This window comes from Ciconia boyciana, chromosome 9 (assembly GCF_034638445.1).
Source record: "Ciconia boyciana chromosome 9, ASM3463844v1, whole genome shotgun sequence".
Classification (NCBI taxonomy): domain Eukaryota; kingdom Metazoa; phylum Chordata; class Aves; order Ciconiiformes; family Ciconiidae; genus Ciconia; species Ciconia boyciana.
The window spans coordinates 17,093,101-17,113,337 of NC_132942.1; the positions used below are offsets into that span (position 1 = coordinate 17,093,101).

The following is a 20,237-nucleotide window of genomic DNA, read 5'->3' on the forward strand; positions in this document are numbered from 1 at the left end:
TTTTTACTGGTGAGGTTCAGGTGTTTTCTTTGCTACATCGTGGTAAGGCTTTCCCTGGTTATTACAAAAATGACGATAAGAAGACAGAACAGAATGTTTCAATTTGTCAAAGCACTTCACAGGCCTTCACGTACTGTGAAGGTGGGATGGGGTGACTGAAACAGAAGAGAAGCAAGAGCATTTGCTGTTAGTCAGCAGAAGAGCTTTTGTTCAGAGCCGGGCATCATCTTGCTCTCAGGACCTGTGGTTCATGTTAAACTTGCTGATTGCCGAAGCAAGTGTTAGAAACAAATGCTAACACAGGATACTTGCGTTGGATGTATTGGAAAAAATTCAGTTAAAATAGAGCTGGGAAAGGAAGCTGAGTTGTTCCTTGGTGTACCCGATCATTTCATGGATTTGCTTCTGTTTTCAATAAATGATACTGCTGCACCTCAGCTTCTTCACATTTTCCATGGAGGGACTAATTTTGGCTTCCTCCTTTTCATGAAATCCGATAACCTAGTAGTGGCAAAAAAGTGTAGATTTTCAGACAGTGATTTGTTGGCTTGGCTTTCATCTCTGACTGTAGGTCAAACTGGACGAACAGCACATCCCTAAGTACAAGGCAGAATGTTTATATTAACTGCTGAACTTCTTCCAGATTGTGCACAGGTGAGGGACCCTATGGTTTTAGGCAGGAACCTGAAGAGCTCAAGTCTGCAATTACGGTCACTTAGCAGACAACTGCAGTGTTTAACATGTTTCCAAATTCCCTCCCCTGCAGCTTTTTGTTGCCATCTCTGTGCAAATATAGGGCAGCAGGATTGTTGAATTGGAATGTGCTCATCTGCCTGGGGCACTTCAGTGCAAATTCTGGCAGTTTATTCTGGCCCCACTCTAATTAGCTTTGCATATTCGAAGAGGTCGAGATGCCGGCTGTTTGGGGAGTGGTAACCTCCTGTAGAGGAGACAAGAAGACAGAACTGCTAGTTATGTCTTAAATTGCTGCAGTTAGCTTTCCTCAGAGCATGTTGGAAAAGTTTACTTGTTCTTCTGACATTTTGTAGAAGGTTGCTGAAATGTTGATAATCTGGGTGAAAGGGGGAGAATGATATTTAGGCAAGTAATCTTCCACAGTGGAATAATATGAATGACAGGTTTCGATGAACACAAGGAGTATCTAAAAGACAAATTCTCATAGCAGGGAACGGTGAAAAGTTTTTCTACCTCACCTTTCCTTTTATTATGTCCAAGTTAATATTGCTATCCCAGCAGTTTTTAGGAAAGCCTCTGACAGCTTTTAACACAACAACCATTTCAGGGCTCAGGGCTCTGGCTGTGGAGAGTGACCTTTCTATAATTGACACGACTCAGGATGAAGCCATTCTTTTCAAAACATGGGTCTCCCACAGAAACCTTTAACCCCTAGACTGAGAACGGCCACTTAAATGCAAGCTGTGCCTACTCAGCAAGCGAGGCATTTTAAAGTAGAGCAATTTGGAAGGAAAAAAAAAAGCAGATATTTCAATTTGATCTGCTTGTTCCTTATTAAGAGACTAAGTTTTGGTATCAAATAATAAAACTGCAATTTAAGGGGAATGTAAATTACTTTATTACTGCATTTTCCTATCTGAATGAAAACAAAATTCACTATTAACATAACACAGTTGCAGTTTTTTTGTAATTACACACTACATCTCGCTAATACTGGGGATGTCTGAAGGGAGTAGGAAAGTGCAATGGGTAGAAAAATCCTCAGTGCTGCTGTAAAACCACAAGTGAAGTCCACCATGCTCTGACTGTAAACAAAGCACGAGATAGCTTTTTTTTTGCCTTTAGGCTCTGGAAGTTGTACTGAACTAGGGATTTAGATTAAGAGGCAAAATTAAAGAACGATTCCTGTCTTAATACAAATGATAAGGTAGTATCCCTTCATAGTACATAAAAACCAAAAAGTTGGCACTGCCTTGGAATTGTGGAATTGCTACAGGGATGAGATAGATAGTAATGACATTAAAAAAAACTTTCTGAGAGTGAAGTCCATTTGTCTGTTACAGTTGCATAAGGATAACGTTAGAATTTTGGTGTAATAAATCTAAATTAGGGGAAAAAGTGAAAAAAAAAAAAAGCATGTTTGGGAATAATTGCTTCTTCACAAAGAAGTGAATTAGATTACCTTATGGGATTTTTCTGTGCCTAGATTCTGTTGATCTATGCCAAAAATATATTCTACTTTTAAAATTATATAGTAGGCTAGACAGACATTTCCATAAAATACGTGACTGTCTATGTGCTGTTTCCTTTCTAATTGACAGAATATACTATAAAAGTCAACTTTAATAATTTCAGAGGACACCTAAGATAAACTACCATTTATGTGGAAATATCCGAACTAACTCCAGCTGCAAATCCAAGTAAAGAATGCTTCGGTGTAGAGTTTTTTGTTTATGACGTATTGTCTTTGGTGTGCTTACAAATTTAGCAGATTTTCTACTAATTCAAAATTGACTGAGTATTTTTAGTCTTGATTATTTACTATAGTAAGGTTCTATAAAGCTGAAAAACACAGTGAGAGATTATGGTCTCTGATCCTAGAAAACCACTTTTAAAAGACACCAAAGATAATTATGGGCAAGGATTGTAGACCTGAAAGATCACTTTAGTTACCATAAATATACTGACTAATTGGAAAAGGTAGATTTGAATGTGTGTTCTGATACTGATGTAATCCAGGGTTTGTGTCTCTTTGGACCAACCAGCTTGATCCAGATTCATGCTCAGTTTATGAGATATTTCATTAAGTCTACCACTAACCATTTTGAAAAGACAATTACAGTTAATTAAATGGTAAAGTATTGAAGTGTCATGAAAAATACTTGTTTCCAGTTATCAAAATTGGCATTGTAAATATAATGGCAATAATGAAATGAAGAAAGTTACATTTGCTGTTAAATTTGACACCATCTTAAGTTGCTTGAGATGAGAGAGGGGAAAAACATATTTCTACAAATGTAGCAGAAATTTGCCTTGAATAGATATGAAAAGCTAAACTCAGCAGTCATTGTGAAGCTGTATAGATTGTCTTCAGCTCTCTCCAAATTATGTAGAGACCTCTGCCAGATGCTGCAGCTCCGAGTCACATTTTGGTTTGCACACAGAAATTATTTTTTTCTAATAGTTAAGATATTTTATTAGCAATGCAGCAGACAGGCAACATTAAAGGAATAACAAAATGATTAAATGGGAAGATTTGCTATCCTTACGTATCGATGACTTGGGGTTCAGGTGCAAATAGAATAGACCCTGACTTGACTGCCTGAGACACTGGTGCTGCCCCCAACTGTGTTCCTGCTGAAACCTAATCCTACCCATCAGACAGTGTAAGGACTCGGGAACAACTGGAGGGAACTCTTTGTCATGTTGCAAAAGATAAAAAGATGAAAAACTCATACCTCATTAACAATGTGAACAACATGAATCTTTGGTTTCTACTATTTCCTTTCAGACACTTTGAAACAGATGATCAAAATGTAATAATAATCAATGTATTTTAAATGTCACTTCCGTTACCTTCATTCAATTTAATCAAGACATGCCATCATGTTCCAGGTGGATTAATCTTATCAAGTAGTTATGTGGCTAATGCAATATAGATCTTAATTAACATGTTAGCAAGCAGAAGTATTAATATGGAAGCCATGAAGGCTTGCAGATGTGGTCTTCTGAAAATATACCAGGCTCTAGGGCTGTCTTAGCAGAAGCAAAGTATTTTAATAAGTTCAACAGAACAGAAGAGTTTTATTTTTGTGATTGTGTTGATGGTGATAGTATGAGTTGCTGTGTTTAAAGTTAGGTGATGAAGTGTATTATATACCATCAGAGATTATTGTTATGTTCATGTAGAAATTAATGCTAGTATGTATTTGTTCTTTGTGAAATGCAGTGAACTAACAGATGTTAATTTCATTTCTGTTATCATTTGCTTTTGGTTCTGAAAACAATGACTCTTGTGAAGCCATGCCCACACGACTGTGAAGGCATGCCTAAATTTTTAGGTGGATCAGCGTATTAAGGCATGTTTCTTAATTCCACCAGCAGGGCCAGATTGTTTGACTGCAGCTGAGCCAGAGCAGTGGTCTTAAGCAGACACTCTCTTTGCAGAACGTCTTTCCTTTCGCCACAATAGAAATATGGGATACTGAACAGCAAACCTGACATTTTGATTTTGTTTCAGAAGCTGTTTTACTGGACTCCTGAAAGCTCATACAAATTCAGAAGCTTCCTTCCTCCTCACTTCACAAAATAGAGCTCATTAGTACCCCAGCATCTTCAGCATAACTGAAGTTCAAGATGTGTCATAGCAGCTTCTCCAGACAAACTCTCATTTCCTGGCTTTTTACTTTATTATAGCTATGGGAATTTGTTTTGCATCAGCAGTCAATCTATTGTACACATTTCAAAAAGAATCTGTTTTCACTTGGGTCCTAGGGCACCTACGTATTAGTAGTAGATATTTTGAAGCATAAGTTCCTATAGGAAGTGATCAGAGTGGTAATAGGGCATAGCACTGATTTTCCCACTGAAGAAATTTGTGTAGAAAAGGCATTTTCTACTTTTTTTGCTTGCTTTTCTGAAACAATAAGAAATGTCTGGTCATATAAGTAGCAAATTTACCTGAGGAAAAAATCAAGCTATCATTGAAAACCATAGTAATTCCCACGCATTCTTTTTTGGCAAAAAGTCAGTGGAGTGTATTTTTATATTGAATGGTTTCCTTTACACAGCTGTGCCATAAATTTATTTGGAATTCTGAGTCATCTGTGAAAATCCCTAACTATATAACAAACAACAACAGAAAAATAAGTTAGATAAAAAGAAAAGGAAAGCTATGTCTGCAGCAGTGATTTGTAAGAGATGCAGAGGTACAGGAAGAGAAGTGAAAGAGAACTCTCTTTAACCAACACTGGTGATATTTATTCCTTGTATTTAATTTGAAATTGTCCAAATTATCTTGGTAGTTCGTTATGGATCCATTGGAATGCTTATTCTGCTAGATACTTTTCAAGAGTGTTATCAAGGTGCAATTTACAGTCATCACCGTTATAAAGGCACACAGTCAAAGCACTGGAGTTAATTGCTATTTAAATGTGATGTCTGTAGAGTGACACTGCTGGTAGCCAGATTTCATTTTTATTTTTCAATTTTAACTACAGTACAGGAGAGGAGCCTATAATAAATACTCAAGTATATCTGGTTTCAGTGTAGATAAAGTTCTGCCTCCATAGCTGACACTGCTTGACATCAGTTAAATTAAAGGCTGACTGGGCATGTCCTATCAGCGGCCACCTTGAAACTGACCTCCAGCTCAAAGATGAGGCCTGCTGACAAGTTAGCAGGGGGAGTTTGCATTGCTGTTGTCATGTATTGCCTATTTGATAGCTTCAAAGGCAAATATACTTCAGTGCTAAAACAGTCTTTTCAAATGTATATGCCAAAATAGTAATTCAGCTGGGTAAATAACACAGCAGTTTAAATGAATAAGTGTTATTTAGTTGATAAATATATGTTTGACTGAGCAATTGAAATGGCTCCCCTGGGTAAGATGAAGAAGTATGCTTTTAAAACTCTCTTTTGTAGATGTTTATAGAGAGAAAATCACAGAAAAAAAATCGAGTATCCATGGTGTTATGAGATAAACAGACAAAACTCTAAAACAGTCACCCACAGCAGAGATAATGATGTTGGGATTTATTTGTTCACAATAGTATGAGTTGTTTGGGTTAGTCTTTCTTCTTAGATTTGTCAGTTTGTCACATCTGTAACTTCACTTAGACGCAGTTGATGTTCTTTGAATGTGATCTGCAGTGGTCCATCAAAATGGAAAAGCTTCTAAAAATAGCTGGAGGGAGTGAGTCAGGTGGCAAGATACATTTTCTACATTAGTAGGTGAAGACTGAAGGGAGCTATAAAAAAAGTTTACTTTAAGAATCTCCAGAGACAGAGTTTATAAGAGAAGCTGTTAGTGCAGAAAAAGCCATTGCAAATATAAAGCTAGGATGATGTTCTGCTTTTCAGGTTTAAAAAAATAAACTTACGCCTATTGACTAATAATAGAGGTTCTATGGTAGTATCTACTTTGCATTTCATTTCTGTATTTCTGACTTGGGGAGGAAGGAACATGAAGAGGCCAATGTTGAGACACCTCCTGTAGTATTTTTATGTGACTGCTCTGCATTACTCATCTTCAAGGTGAGAATTTTTAATAGGTCATTGTTAATATTTCTGTTTTATAAGTATTCATCTGAAAACATCAAGATCATGACCACCTTAGGTGCACTGGCTGTGTCAAAGCAAAGACTAGAACCAAGATGCTCTCACTAGTTTTGTGTCTCATACCAACAGGGGTAACACAGCAGGAATTTATGAGAGGATGATTCAATAATGCATAATCTTTAGAGCTCTGATAGCTTGCTAGACTTAAAACTTTATAAGTTGTTAGTTAAATTTGCAAATATAAAACTTTTTTACAAAGTTGTACTATAAAAATATTAGTACAACTTCAAGCATTTCTAAATTGTGTTATTTCAGCATTGTAATGTAGAGCCATAAAGTATTAAATTCTTAAAAGCAAAAATAAGGATCCCTTTCAGCATGCCAGGGGTGAGGCAACAGCTGTTTCTCACAGACGTGGCACGGGCTGGATATAGAGCAGATGCATGCCATACTACAAAAATACAGACTTAAAAATAAGGGGTCACCCATCCGTTCCATTCTTTGAGGGAGGTTAAGTACTTGATCACTTGTGATAGTTGCTCATCTAACCTGCTCTTAAAATCCTCTTCTGTGTTGAACCCCTACAGCTGTCACAGTTCTCTTCCTAGGTAGATTTTCCTGAGACACTGATTTGTTCCAGAAGGAGTGGTTCAGACAACTAGAAACCAGACCATTTATGTTGTAGAGCAAAAAAAGCATCTATGGGGAGATGCTTCCAAAGATAATGCCAAACTGAACTGAATCATTTCAGTATTAGGAACCTGAATCATGTCTCTAGGCTGATTGATAATTACAAATTCTATTGTCTCATCTGCAGTTTTCACTGATTTTTAAGCTAATAACGTCAAAATTTTCATGAGAAATATAAAGGAATGGTCTTCTTCTAATAACTTTTTGTTGGGAAAGTTTGACATCCAGTATATTTGTTTACCTGTGAGGTGCATGCTGAAGTAGTGTGAATGAAACTCTGGTTCTCTTGATGACTGGAATATTCTCTTCTTAGCTTAATTGATGTATTTGAGGATTCTTGACTCCTGAAAAATGCCCTTTCCCAGATAGAAATAGAAAACAGAATTTTGGAAAACAAAAGGAGGCTAAGGCTAAATTCAACCAGAAATACTAAAACTTGAGCCTCCGTAAGAATTAAATATATTTGCAAAGTTATAATTCTAGGGAATATATACTTAGAAGACTTGGAAGCAATGTAATTAGTAAAAGTCATTGATGGTGGTGTTTTGGAGCTGCTTTAATAGCCAGTGAAACCATAATCTCTACAGAGACTGTGGAGGCCTTGCCATTTGTGTGCTCAGTAAGCTTGCTGCACTGGATAAAAGTGAGGTACAGTGGCTGAAGCAATATTCAGTATAATTTCTGTTTGATGTAGGTGAAAAACACATGACTCAGTAATTTGTAAAGCAGGTGTATGCATGAGGGCATTCTAACACCACATCCCTTCTTAAAGTGTTCTGAAAAGGATTCATTTTTCTAAAACTTATTCTGTGGCATAGGCTATTTATGTGTGTTAGTAGCTGTTTCAGTACTTCCTAGCACTGATATATATATATATATGTTTTTATATATATATATGTGTTATATATGTTTATGCCATGAGGTAAGTGACTATAAGCTGCTTATTTTTTATCTAATTGGAATATTAGATTTGTGCTGCTAGTACGAGCCATATCTCTGAATGTACATGACCACTGCTCCACTGAATTCTAGAACTGTATTAAAAAGTATAAAGTATTATATATATACTCTATTAAAAAGTAGAAAATATTGCTTAAAAAAGAAACTAAATGAGAAGCAGATTCCAACATGGCGGGGGAGGCTTCTGGTTTCAAACAGATCTCAGCTCCAGATTCCCGCCAGTTTTACACATGGATTTCAGAAATAGATTACACTTACTGACTTCAGTATTCCTTATGTCAAAGATTTCCACTAGCTTCTGTGGACTGGAACAGCTTTACTGTAGTCATGAAATGAACCAAATTGAAAAAATATATAATGCAGATAATTCATTGAGTTTAAGGCGTCTGTGGACAGAGTCAGAATACTGGAAGAGGTACTGGTCTATTAATCTTCCCACTTGTATTACTTATACAGCTTTTATCATAATAATAATGCCTACTGTAATACTTCCTGAAAATACCTTTTTCTTTGCTGTTTCACTTTGACTATGAATATACTGATCTTGAAGAACAAGGTTATTCAGAGTGTGTCAAGGAGTCTGTTCTCAGATTAGGTAGTCGATGTTCATTTAACTATGCAGTCTGCCTCCAAAGAAATAATTTACAGCACACTTTTTAAGAATGTTGAAAAAATTCATCATTTATTACCGTAACTTGGAATTGTGAAGTGAAGTAAGTGTACTGTTGTACTCAATGATGAGATGAAGGAGCCCTCAGTCTTAGGCTGACTTCCCAGCTCTGCCAGTGATTCCAGTATAGCATTCAACAGGTGATTTTATGTGCTCTGTACCTGGTTTTCCTATCCATGTGGGTAAGGACTAATCTAAATTCTAGCGAGATGGTGCCTGACTTCATTGAGATAGGAACTTTGAGATGTCCTCTGTTGCAGTAATCCATTAGAAATGAAATCATGTAGTTTTTATAAAACATTACATGTTTGAATCTGGTTGATATGTCTATGTTCCTGGGCTGCTCTAAAGGCACATTGCTTGACATTCTCAGCCATTTTTCCTTTCTTTGCAGCCTGTCTTTGCAGCTTCTTCTGCTTTCTTTTTTTCTTAGTGCTGTGATGTTGTAGACCCATTAACATAGAAAATGAAAAAACAAACAAGTTGCCAAAAACTGTATAGCAGCTGGTATTCAGAGCATTCTTTTACCATTTTCAAAACACTGCTAACATAATATCTGTTTCATTATGTACAAGTGTAAGTGCTGCTAACATAGATAATTTGGAATCTATAATTTAAACCATGCTATTGCAGCTCTCAATTAAAGATAGTCAAGACAGAAAAGCTGTTAGGTACTTACCTGCTGGAATTATATGTCATTCTGTGCCATCCTGTTACATTCATACAGTGCTGGGATATATTTCAAAAGTAACTTGCCATTTATTGAAAATAGCATTACACCATGAAAAAAACATGAAGTAAACATTGAGCTTTTAAAAAATACTGTCAGGTTGTATCAGGGGTATCACTACCATCCAGTGTGTATTAATAGTTATATTAATGATACCTTTACATTTCTGTGATTGTTAACAGATATTTTCTGTGGTCTTTATAGTGTCTGTTGTAATAATTTTAAAATGGATTTATCACCATGTTGTTTGGGAATATGGAACACAAAATCAAACATTGCTATATACTGTAGCTTGAAAGCACTGCTAACTCTTCACGTATCACACTCCATGTTTAAAATATGTGTAGCCTCAGAACCATCCTGTTCAGCTGAGAACAGAAGGGATTTGCACCATGTTTTAAAGGTTGGCTATTTCATGGGCTGGAAGCCAGAGCACTCAACCAGAAAGGTCTTGTATCTTGTCTTCAATAATGCATGCTGAAGAACCATTAAATGATGGATTTTTAACTAACCACGAGGGAGAAAGACTTGCAGGTAGTCCCTGCTTCAGGCAGAGAGAACTTAAAAGACAGCACATTGAGTTGTACTAACTTTCTTTCAAGAGGGAGAAGATGCATGTTAGAGTACAGACACTGTAATCCTTTTCTGTGCATTTCATTTCTTCTGTCAATGCTCTTGTCTATGACCTGGAGTTTATTGCACTACTTCACTGTATAAAACAATGGTAATAAAAATTTGCAATCAGTTCATTTAGATTGAAGTTCCCCCTTCAGTTCACCTTTTTGATATTTTTTTTATACCCTGTTTGCGTACAAGATGCAGCTGAAAAGAGCACAGGGAGATTCATATGTGCTTAATTGACTCTCTGCTGTTACTATATTTGATCAGTAAAGAGCAATCGCAGAATTAAAGGGTTGGAGGGATTAGAATATTGCAGATGCTCCACAGAAAAAGGTTCATAGCCTTCTTACTTTAAATATAGGGACCAAATTGTTACATACTGATTGAAACAGCAGGCAAATTGCATCAGAATAAGAAAGGAAAGTTACAGTTCTATTTAAAAGGCGGCATTGCCACAGATGGTTATCTTGAATGTATAAAAATACCTGTATTAACAGCAGTTATCTCATTTGATTTATATTTGCTTTTATTTTATAGGACCATGGGTCACTAGGAATAGCAGCATAGATAGTGGAGAAACAGAAGTTGGTCGCAGGGTCACCCAGGAAGTGCCCCCTGGAGTTTTTTGGCGGTCTCAGATCCATATCAGCCAGCCACAGTTCCTGAAGTTCAACATATCCTTAGGGAAGGATGCTCTTTTTGGTGTTTATATAAGAAGAGGACTCCCACCATCACATGCCCAGGTACTTTATTAGTGTATTTGTTGGCTTTAAATGTCAAAATGCAAAAGTTTAGAGCATCTATGTTAGATTTATGTTGGAGCTTATGGAGCTCAAGTTTAGGGATTCTGTGCAGTATCCTGGGAGTTACTTAGTTTATGATATTTGACTGAACACCCTGATATTAAGATTTCTAGGTTATTGCATACCTCAACAGTACATTGATATAAGAAGCAATCAATGATGATGTTCTTGCCATTCAGGTTTTTTAAATAACTTGCAGTTTGGCACTGAAGCTTTTGAGACAAAAAAACCTCTGACAAAATCTTGGCACCAATTGGGATAAACCTATCCAGTTATACACCAGTCAAAGATGATGAGCAAAGATGGTCAAACTCACAGTATCAAAGTACTGTATACAGTTGGAATGCATGCACAGCTGGAATGCATGCACAGCTGGATGTGTTAACATGTAATTTTCTGTCTTCATAGCAATTTTAATCTCCACAGGCTGTTGGAATGGCATTGCTGGGGTATGGTACAGACTTTGGCATCACTGCTACCCAGCCATATTAGAGAACATAATGCAGTGGCCATGTGTTTGAGAGCTTTAATTTTACTACTTTTCCCTCAAGGACAGTATTTAGGTATAATATCTGACTCAGACATGGGGCAAGTCTTGCAGTTGGGAAACCCAATTCTTCTTGCTTTCTAACCAGATTCAGAGATGAAAATCAGTAACACCATATTTTTACAGTGACTCTGTAGTATAGAGCTAAGGGCTGTAGGTAAAGATAGTCTTAAATTTAGTGAGACCAAACTTAAGTATCTTTTTCTTCTAGGTTGTGCAGTGGGTGTTTTAATTTCTTTGCTGTGAGAAGATACATATTTTCTGTTAAAGAGAGAAATTTTTTATTATATTGAAAACTCATTAATGCGAATTGAAGGATTCCCATTTACTTAGATTAGAACTGTAATGAGAAATAATATATTTGCAGTTACACATACTGAAAGGAAAGAGCCCCCATTCTTTAGAGAGCAAGGGAAGCAGAAATAGCAATCAGCTTTTGGAAAGGACCCCTTCCGTCAAGTATATCCTTGCTGCTAAAAATCGGTTCTTCCTTCAGAAATTATCACCTAAACTTAAAATGCTTTATTTAGTATATGATTTCCAAAAAGCAAATGTAGAACTCCATGATCCTTTTTGGGAAAGCCCCATTTAACATTGCTAGATGCCTTGCCCTGATTTGCAAAGAACTGCTACTGCTTTTTTCTTTTTTCATTTGGCAAAGCAGACTGCAATTACATAAATGGTTAAAATGCATGATCTAAGCTAAAAGCCCAGAGGCTTTAACATAATTGCATTGCTACATATTGCCTGCAAGGAGATATCAACCCTAAGTGAACTGTGTGTCCATGTGCATGCACAAACTCACGGTACAAACAGCAAACCAATTAATTTTCTGGGGAAAACTACACCTACATTAACTGAATTTTGGATCTGCTTTCCAATGTGAGGGAAATTTATAGAACTATTCTGCATTGCCTCTTGTTCCCTGGTGTTTATTATTGCCTGTAGTCTGAATTGAGAACTAAAATCTTTAAACAGAGTTGGGAGGAAAGGAGAAAAGCGGTTTACGTGGGTTTATGACCTCTACTTCTAAGAATTTGTGAACAAGACGCTTTGACTATCCAAACTCCATCAACTTCCTGTAGTATGCTGTTTTAAAATGTTCTGTGAGTTATTGAATGGATATATCCGACTGGTAAGAAATAAGGATGAGCAGTCCACAATCCAAGGGTGGGAGGGCAAGTGGTCAGTTTTCCATATAGCTAGAGGATAGCATACAGCATTCTGAAGTTCCATACAAAGACTAGATAAATTGGGGAAATTGTAGTAATTTTCAGCCATTGCCAGACATCCATGCAACACAGAAGATATCCACAGAGAATATGTTCCAGGGTGGGAGCCTTTCTTAAGAATGTTTTGATTTTGGCTGTAATGCTTCAATATGTTGTCTTGAGGGCAAAATTATGTCTATGGATCTTTTAACTGTTGCAATGAGGTAATGGCATAATTCATTGAGCATGTCTTATTTAATTCAGAGTTTTGGTGCTCACTTCCCCTATCATTCCACCTTGAAAAAAACAGCAATTTAATTGAGGAAAACAAACAAAAGTATAAATCATTAAGTGAAAATGGCTTAGGGCAACCAAAGCTCCTAAGCAATCATCAAGGTTTGCTGTAAATACAAGTTAATTGTAATTGTCTGACTAAGTCATGATGGAGATATGCCTGTATGTTTTACAAGAAATCCAGTTGTATGTAATGGGTAGTACAAAATATTTTTTTAATTCAAGCTGAACGTCAATTTCTGTTGCACTGTGATCAAATGTATTTGTTCTAGGTTTCATTATGGTGTTCTCATCTGAGAAGCCTATGATCAGGCAAAGTTTCTCTTCTTTCTTTCACTCCACCTTACATGGATAGGATATAAATTTCATGACCTTTCTGTTAAATTAAATAATGAGAAACATCAACTGTGTTTCCTACTGATCTGGATTCCTCCCCAGAGAAACTGTTTTCCAGTTTAAATTGCTTTAGAGGAAGCAATTCCAACCCTCTTCTCTAACTGGAGTTAATGAAAACCACCATTATAATCTGCAGAATTACTTTCCCATATTCATGCAGGGTCCTGGTGCTTGTCAACAGAGTGGTACAGCAGAAGATTGCTTGGCATTTTTGCCCAGCGATCAAAATTCAGCCAAGCTGCTACCAAGAGAAATAATTTTAGAAAAAGAAAGACAAGCTATTACAGACCTGAGTTAGTGAAAAGAAGCCTTGTTCTGACAGAAAGGAGCAGAATGGTTTTGTATTAATGAAAATAGTTTGAAGTTGACACCAGATGATATTTTAAAATTGAATTTTAAAATCCTTGTGTCTGCAGGTTAGGGACATGAGCTGTAAAGCAGTGAACAGCTAGACTTGACAGTTCATCACTGATCAGTGCTGATATGTCAAGCCAAGTAAAATCCTTTGTGGGTGCAAGTCAATAATCAGCAAATTAGGTACATGATTAACCTCACACAACAAGATGCAGTTTCTGTCTGAGAGCCCTGCTGAGATTTAACCTTCTCAGTACTACTGTTTAGCAAATATTCCAAATGCCTGGTTTAGTCAGTCAAACTGATGTAGCTGTAAACTTGTCTAGAAGCAGCCTTTTGTGCCATGTGCATAGGGAATGGAGCTCTAGAGGAGAGGTAAAGTTTTGAGTGGCAAGCAGACTAGAAACAGGAGTGCATTGCTTTCAAGCAAAATTCTTCCAACCAGTGTAGTGTTACATAGAAATAAAATACACATTGCAGGCTTGAATGATCAATAGGAAATTAGTAGAGGATAGTCATATTAATAAAATCGATAATGCATAGAAAATGAACTGTAAATGTCAAATAATGCATGAAGTGACTCTACAGAGATTACAGCAATTACAATGTTACTACACGTTGGTAGAACATTCCAAATGACGCATGAAATAAGGTAGCCTTATAGAAACATCACTGTAATGTCTGGAGAAGGCAGTGCATGAAGTTGTATTGTTTTCATTTCCAGCAGAGTGTTTCATACTTACAAATATTTCATGTCAAAATGAAAACTGTTTTTATTTAGAACAGGAAATGGCTTTATTTGAAACAACTTGAATAGCTGGGGAGCTTCAGTGTTACCTTGGTTTGTAGCCAGTGCTCAAACACATTTAGGTGCTCTGACCACCTTAAAGTTATCTGATAGCAACTGTGCTGTCATTACTGAACGCTGTACTGCATTGTACTGTTTGTATTGTGTCACATTCAAATGTTGAAACAAATCGGTTGGCTGTCACTGTGGGTATCAGATGTTTCATGGGTGTATTTTAATGAATAATTACCAACTGGATTTTATGAAGAACTAATTTTAAAGCACTTCACAAACAAGTTTCCCTGACATATGTTTTCTTGGCTGCTTAGGTCTTACAGGGCTTTGGCATAAAGACGAATGCTAGCCACAACGCCAAACATGTTTTTTCCTCCCCACCCCTCCTCCATTTAAATATGCATCCATTAGAAATAAATCTTTATTTTCAATTCCTAATTTCAAACGCTGTTAGGGATTTTGTGGAGGCATGCAAATAGTTTCAAATCTAAGAAAAGAACAAAGCTGATATGACCTTTGTTTAAATGCCGACAGGATCTCTGCATTTTCAGTCTTGACCCCTGCAAGCTCTGTTTGCTTCACCAGGCTTTCACAACTAGTTCAATTCCTGCATGCAACTGCGCTCAGTTGATCTGTGCTATATGGATGGCATTGTGCAGTGCAGTCACTACTGTATATGTAAAGTTCCAAAACTGTTTTGCTGACTCCCCATGGTTACTGGAAAAAGAAAGTCCTTATTAGCCTATGAATAAAATGCATCAGAGGAGGATAGAAGGCACTGAATGGAGAAATTCTAAAAACAAATTGCCCAGAAAGAACTTAGTATGAGATTTAGGTTTGTAAATAAAAGTATGCAGTAGGATTTTGGTATACTGTGTAGTAAAAATAAACAAACTCACTGAGAATGTGAATTTGGAATTTGTTTAGAGAGGTAGGCTGTCAAGTCACTTGCTTATAGGGAGCTTTAATCATAGTAAGTACTCCCGCCTGCAAAATTGAACTCTGAAGATATAGTCATTTGGGATTTCTGGTGCATTTTGTTTCTGAGCAGTTTTTGCCATTATTGTGTGACTTTTGGTATGAAGCCATGAAATATAAAGGAACATAAAAAAAAAAAAAGGTCAGTGAAACTTCCAAATTACTTCAGAGATTTAGTTTGGTTTGACAGGTCCATTCCCTAATTCATGTGATTTAGTTGTCTTTTCTTTAGCAATTGTGTGTGTTAGATTAAAAATGCCACAGTTGCTTCTTAATGATCCTGAAAGTACTTTCATTCTTTTCCTAGATGGGTCTTATAATCTATGCATATTTGTCAATGAGTAGCTTTAAAGCAAGAGTGATATCTTCAGCACAACATCATATAAAAGTAATTAATCACGCAAGTGTGGTAAATCAGAAAATCAACTGGGCCACAAGAAGCAAAATGGTGATTCAGCCAACCATGTGAGGAAATCTTTTCTGGTTATGAATTCACAGTACCATCTCAGTGACCTTCAGTCAGGGATTTTAGATTTTGGGGTACGTATACCTAGTACTTGCTGACACATTAAGATTTGTACACCCGGGGAACCACCAGCAGATACATTATCTTCCTTCTATTTTCCTCAGTCCTGAGGAATCCAAAGAGGGATAAAAATGTATTGTATTCTGTATCAGTTTGCACTGGTACTTCACCATTCATAAAGTTATTCAGGTTTAGTAATTTTGCTTTTGCCTGACCATGCAATAGTTCTTTGTAGTTTGATTAAAAAGGGGGTATACCACTCTCAACTTTACCAAAGTTAAAATTGTAGTCTTCTGGGGAGTCATGCCAAGGGACCTGCTGTCACTAGGTCACACCCCATCATTGTGAAAAGGGATTCTGAGCTAAAACTACTTCAAGCAGTTTCAGCCTGAATACTCTTCCCCTTCGATCTTGCCAACTGCTGAGCCTTCTCTACTATATGAGGTAGAATCAGCATCAAACAGAGGGGAGGCAGAGGAACCTGCCAGCACAAGCAGAGATGAACAGCATGTTGCCAGTGAGAAATGTCAGCTTTTATTGCTACTTCGTTAGTTGACCCTTTGTGAACGATTGTTCAAGATTTCTTTTTCCCAAGATGTTGCCCGAGTAATAACATTTACCAAGGAGGTGATGAGTCTGTCCTTAACCTCTGACTGTTAGACGGTAGGTTTTAGCAATATTTCCAAATGTCATTGATTTAAGAGAGAGATACATGTGTGTTTGGCACCTCTGATACTCTGAAAGTTACCGACATGCCAGAATTCTCTCAATCTCTGGCGTGCATTGGCTTAAATGTACTAATTTACCTGATTTACCTTCTCTTGCAAAAATCCTGTGTGAAAAAAGGCTCAAGTGGATGGCAATCTGATATTAACAGTTTGGTGAAACTTTTTATTCCACTTCTTCTACTCTTTCTCATAATTAAAGGCATAGGAAAGAGTGGATAATTGGCACTTACTGTGACAATAGCTTTCAACATGAGTAGACCTGGGCTCAAATTCCTACCCTGCCATGGATTTCCTTTGTGGCTGCATAGTAGTGTCATAGTTCCACATATTTAACAGGAAGGTAATAGTATTTCCATACTTTTCCCTTTGTTGTAAGGCTAAGTCTATCAAGGACTCTATATTGCTCATATATAACTGTTACAAAATTTCAAATAGAAAGGTCAGCTTTTGTACCCCAGTTTTAGATAGATGTGTAGCATGGCACTAAAGTGTTAAATCAGTCCATCTGTCTGTCTTCTACTAGAAGGGAGAATCTTCATTATTTTTTTGCATATTGTGTATTATTTGCTAGAACTCACTGTTAATGAGTGGAATACAGTGTACAAGACAGCTCGCTCTGGATGTTTGGTCTGTTTAGGATGCAAGATTACCATTTTCTATTTAAACTGAAAGCAAGTGAAGGTGTATGTTTTCTCAGAGCTGTCGCAAGCACAGACTGTATGTGCTAGAGATAACAGAGGGAAATGCAGTGAAACTACTGGCAAGCAAGCGCATACTATTACTGTATTTTATTGAACATACACATCTTTCTTTAGACATGTCTATCTATCTATATCTACTCCTACATAGATAAATGTGTCTAAAACAAGATGTGTTTTCAAAGGGGACTTGTTATACAACTATCAGAAGGTTAGATGTATTGGTTTTGTTGTTTCTTAAGGGCTTCCCTTAGATAGGCACTATGAGAGCTAGTAAGTTGTGTATAGCATCAGCTTGAGAGCTCCAGAATCACAGACATTACAGACAGAAAAAAAGCCTATTAGGACAGCTAGTCCAGCTGCTTTGTTATGCAGAGTTATTCACTGTTGTAGATTAACCAATATTTCTTCCAGTCCTGTTTAATTGTGTGATGCAGTGGCATCTCCATTGGGAGGCTATTACTGAGCTTAATAGATGGGAAGCTTATCTGACATTCATCTTAAATTTCTTTCTTCCTTTTTTTAGTTTCATGCCATTAATGGTGCCATCCCTCTTATACTCTAAATAATCACTTGCTCTGTTTGATCCCTTTTCCAAAGATTAATGTAATGTTCTACCTTACTTGGAAACCATCGAACCAGAAATTCTCAGTTTTCCTTAATATAAGTTCAATTCCTTCAGCCACTTGATTTGTGTTATTCCTTTCCATGCTCCCTCTGGTTTTTGTATCCTACTTGCCCCTGATTGTTCCACATACAAACTCAGGTAAGCAACTCTTACTCTGTGATGTAAAGCTTATACAGTGTATTTTTATCAAGAGTGCTGAGTGCTGGGTGCTGAATTACCTAACATTAGACAAACACATTTCCTGTTTGTGCTGTTCCTGTTTGTTTTCACATTCTGGGGGCTTCCACTCAATTATAAGTCTGGAGCTATATCTGAGGCTTCTGTTCCTCTTGCAGCAAGAATTTATTGTAGGCAATTTCTAAGAAAGGGTGTTTCTCTCATAGGTTGAAGGTTTCCAGCTTTAAAAGCTGTGTAGGAACCTAAAATTTGATGGGTCAAATCACTGATTTCAACTTCTTTCTTAAAACGCAGCCTGTCAAGAAATACCGTTTGTACATTTTTTGATCCTCTGTGCAGAGCAAAGATGCATAATTTTATGTAACTGTTTAAGAAAGGATAAGAGTCACAGAATCTCTGTGTGTTCCATGGTCAACTATTAAACATTAGTTTCACATTGACATATCTTCCAGAAATACCATTTTATAACAAGGTAGAAGAAAAAATATAGTGTCAGATTTTGAGCTGATATATCATTCTGTATTCAGGTCTGTTTGTTTGGGGGTTTGTTTGTTTGTGTTCTTTTTTTTTTGTTCTTTTTTTTCCTGTTTTTTTATCCTGCAGTATGATTTCATGGAACGCTTGGATGGGAAAGAGAAATGGAGTGTGGTGGAGTCCCCACGGGAACGTCGAAGTATTCAGACCCTTGTTCAGAATGAGGCTGTGTTTGTTCAATACTTGGATGTGGGTTTGTGGCACCTGGCATTTTACAATGATGGCAAGGACAAAGAAGTGGTCTCTTTCAGTACAGTTATTTTGGGTAGGTATCTCTACAAGCTGAGCATTTTTCCTCTCTGTTTATACCTTCGCTTACTTAAAGTCATAATACTTTCTTGCAGTTTTCAGTATTCGGCCTGTTTATCCTTATGTTGTGCATTTTTTTTCTCAACACTGCTCTGTCAAAAGGTCTGTAATGGGGTGCTGATTTTAATTTGCTGATTTCTCTTTTAAGATTTTAGCATTCCCATAGATCTTGAGTTTAGTTCTGGAAAACAAGACTCAGATAATTCCGTCTGGGTTGAGGCATTCCCCTGATGCTTCAACCTAATATTCCTCTCCCTTGTCTTTGTTATTTTTATACTTCTGATTTGCTTCTCCTGAGAAGCTTCTTTGCACCCAGGTGGAATAGTATCCAACAGGAGAGCTGTTTAATCTTAGTAGAAAGACAGCACAAGAAACTGACACCTGTGAATGAGGTTATTGTTTGCAGTCACCCCAGAGATTGAGTCAGTTAATTAGCCGTAAGCTGTCTTACAGCTTACTACTCACCTAATAGTGGGTCATCTTCTCAACGTGGTGGAATCAAGAGCAGAAGAACATGTAGCCTATGATCAGAGAAGCTTGCAGTTTTGTTAGAAGAATAGGGTTCCATTTAGTTGAAAATCAAACTGAGTCTAAAGTCTCCAAGCTTTATCAGAAGATTTGCTGAACTTTGAAGCACTTGATGAACTTTGCTGAATATCTCATCACAGTGGCATAAAAAATTCTGGTAGTCTATGTGCTATTCCATCCTGGCTGGTGAAGTGTTAAATGGCACTATGTTGTATAAATCTGTAATTCCTGTTAGTTTAGGGAAAGAGAAACTGCAAAAAGTCCAAGTGAGTTTTTAAGCTTGATGAAAAATAGTTGGAGGTCTTTTCCAGTCTTGCCTTATTAATGATATGAAGCTTAATTTTTTCCTTTTACATTAGTATAAAGTTCAGTCTGTTGGCTTAAGTCCCAAAGGGTGTAGGAGGATAGCCAGTACTGTGTCATTAAGTATGAATATAATTGTTTCTGTTAACCTCAATTAAGATGAAAAAATTATTTTTCTTCCATAGCTCATATGTGGTTTTGTAAGAATTACTAGGTGCTATGCATGTTAATATATATATTTGCATATTTGCCCGTAGAAGGCTTTTTCTTCTTCTCCAAAAACAAGAACATTTGTCCTTATATCTTGTTATGCCCCTATTGTGCTTAGAAAACCTTCAGATATGATAAACTGTCCTTAAAAGAGTTGCCTGGTCTAGGCTACAGCTTTCAAGAGCATCAAAGGTCTAATACTCAGGTAAACTACTTGATAGTGCAATAATAGTAATTGGACTGAAATGTAGAGAAAAATATAGTGTTTTATCCAGTTCAGAGGTT

The 20,237-nt window shown here is 36.8% G+C and overlaps 1 protein-coding gene across 7 annotated transcripts in view; it reads left to right on the plus strand.

Annotated features, from left to right (window-relative positions):
- Positions 1-20,237, plus strand: part of TENM2 (teneurin transmembrane protein 2) — a 547,941-nt gene that overhangs the window by 416,088 nt on the left and 111,616 nt on the right. For 4 of the 7 annotated variants that reach the window (XM_072872166.1, XM_072872165.1, XM_072872168.1 and 1 more), the window contains 3 exons: positions 3,832-3,835; positions 10,464-10,669; positions 18,672-18,867. In XM_072872166.1, coding sequence (XP_072728267.1) covers positions 3,832-3,835; positions 10,464-10,669; positions 18,672-18,867 — 406 coding nt within the window. The remainder of the gene's footprint in view (positions 1-3,831; positions 3,836-10,463; positions 10,670-18,671; positions 18,868-20,237) is intronic. The other 3 variants (XM_072872162.1, XM_072872163.1, XM_072872164.1) reach the window with 1 other exon arrangement.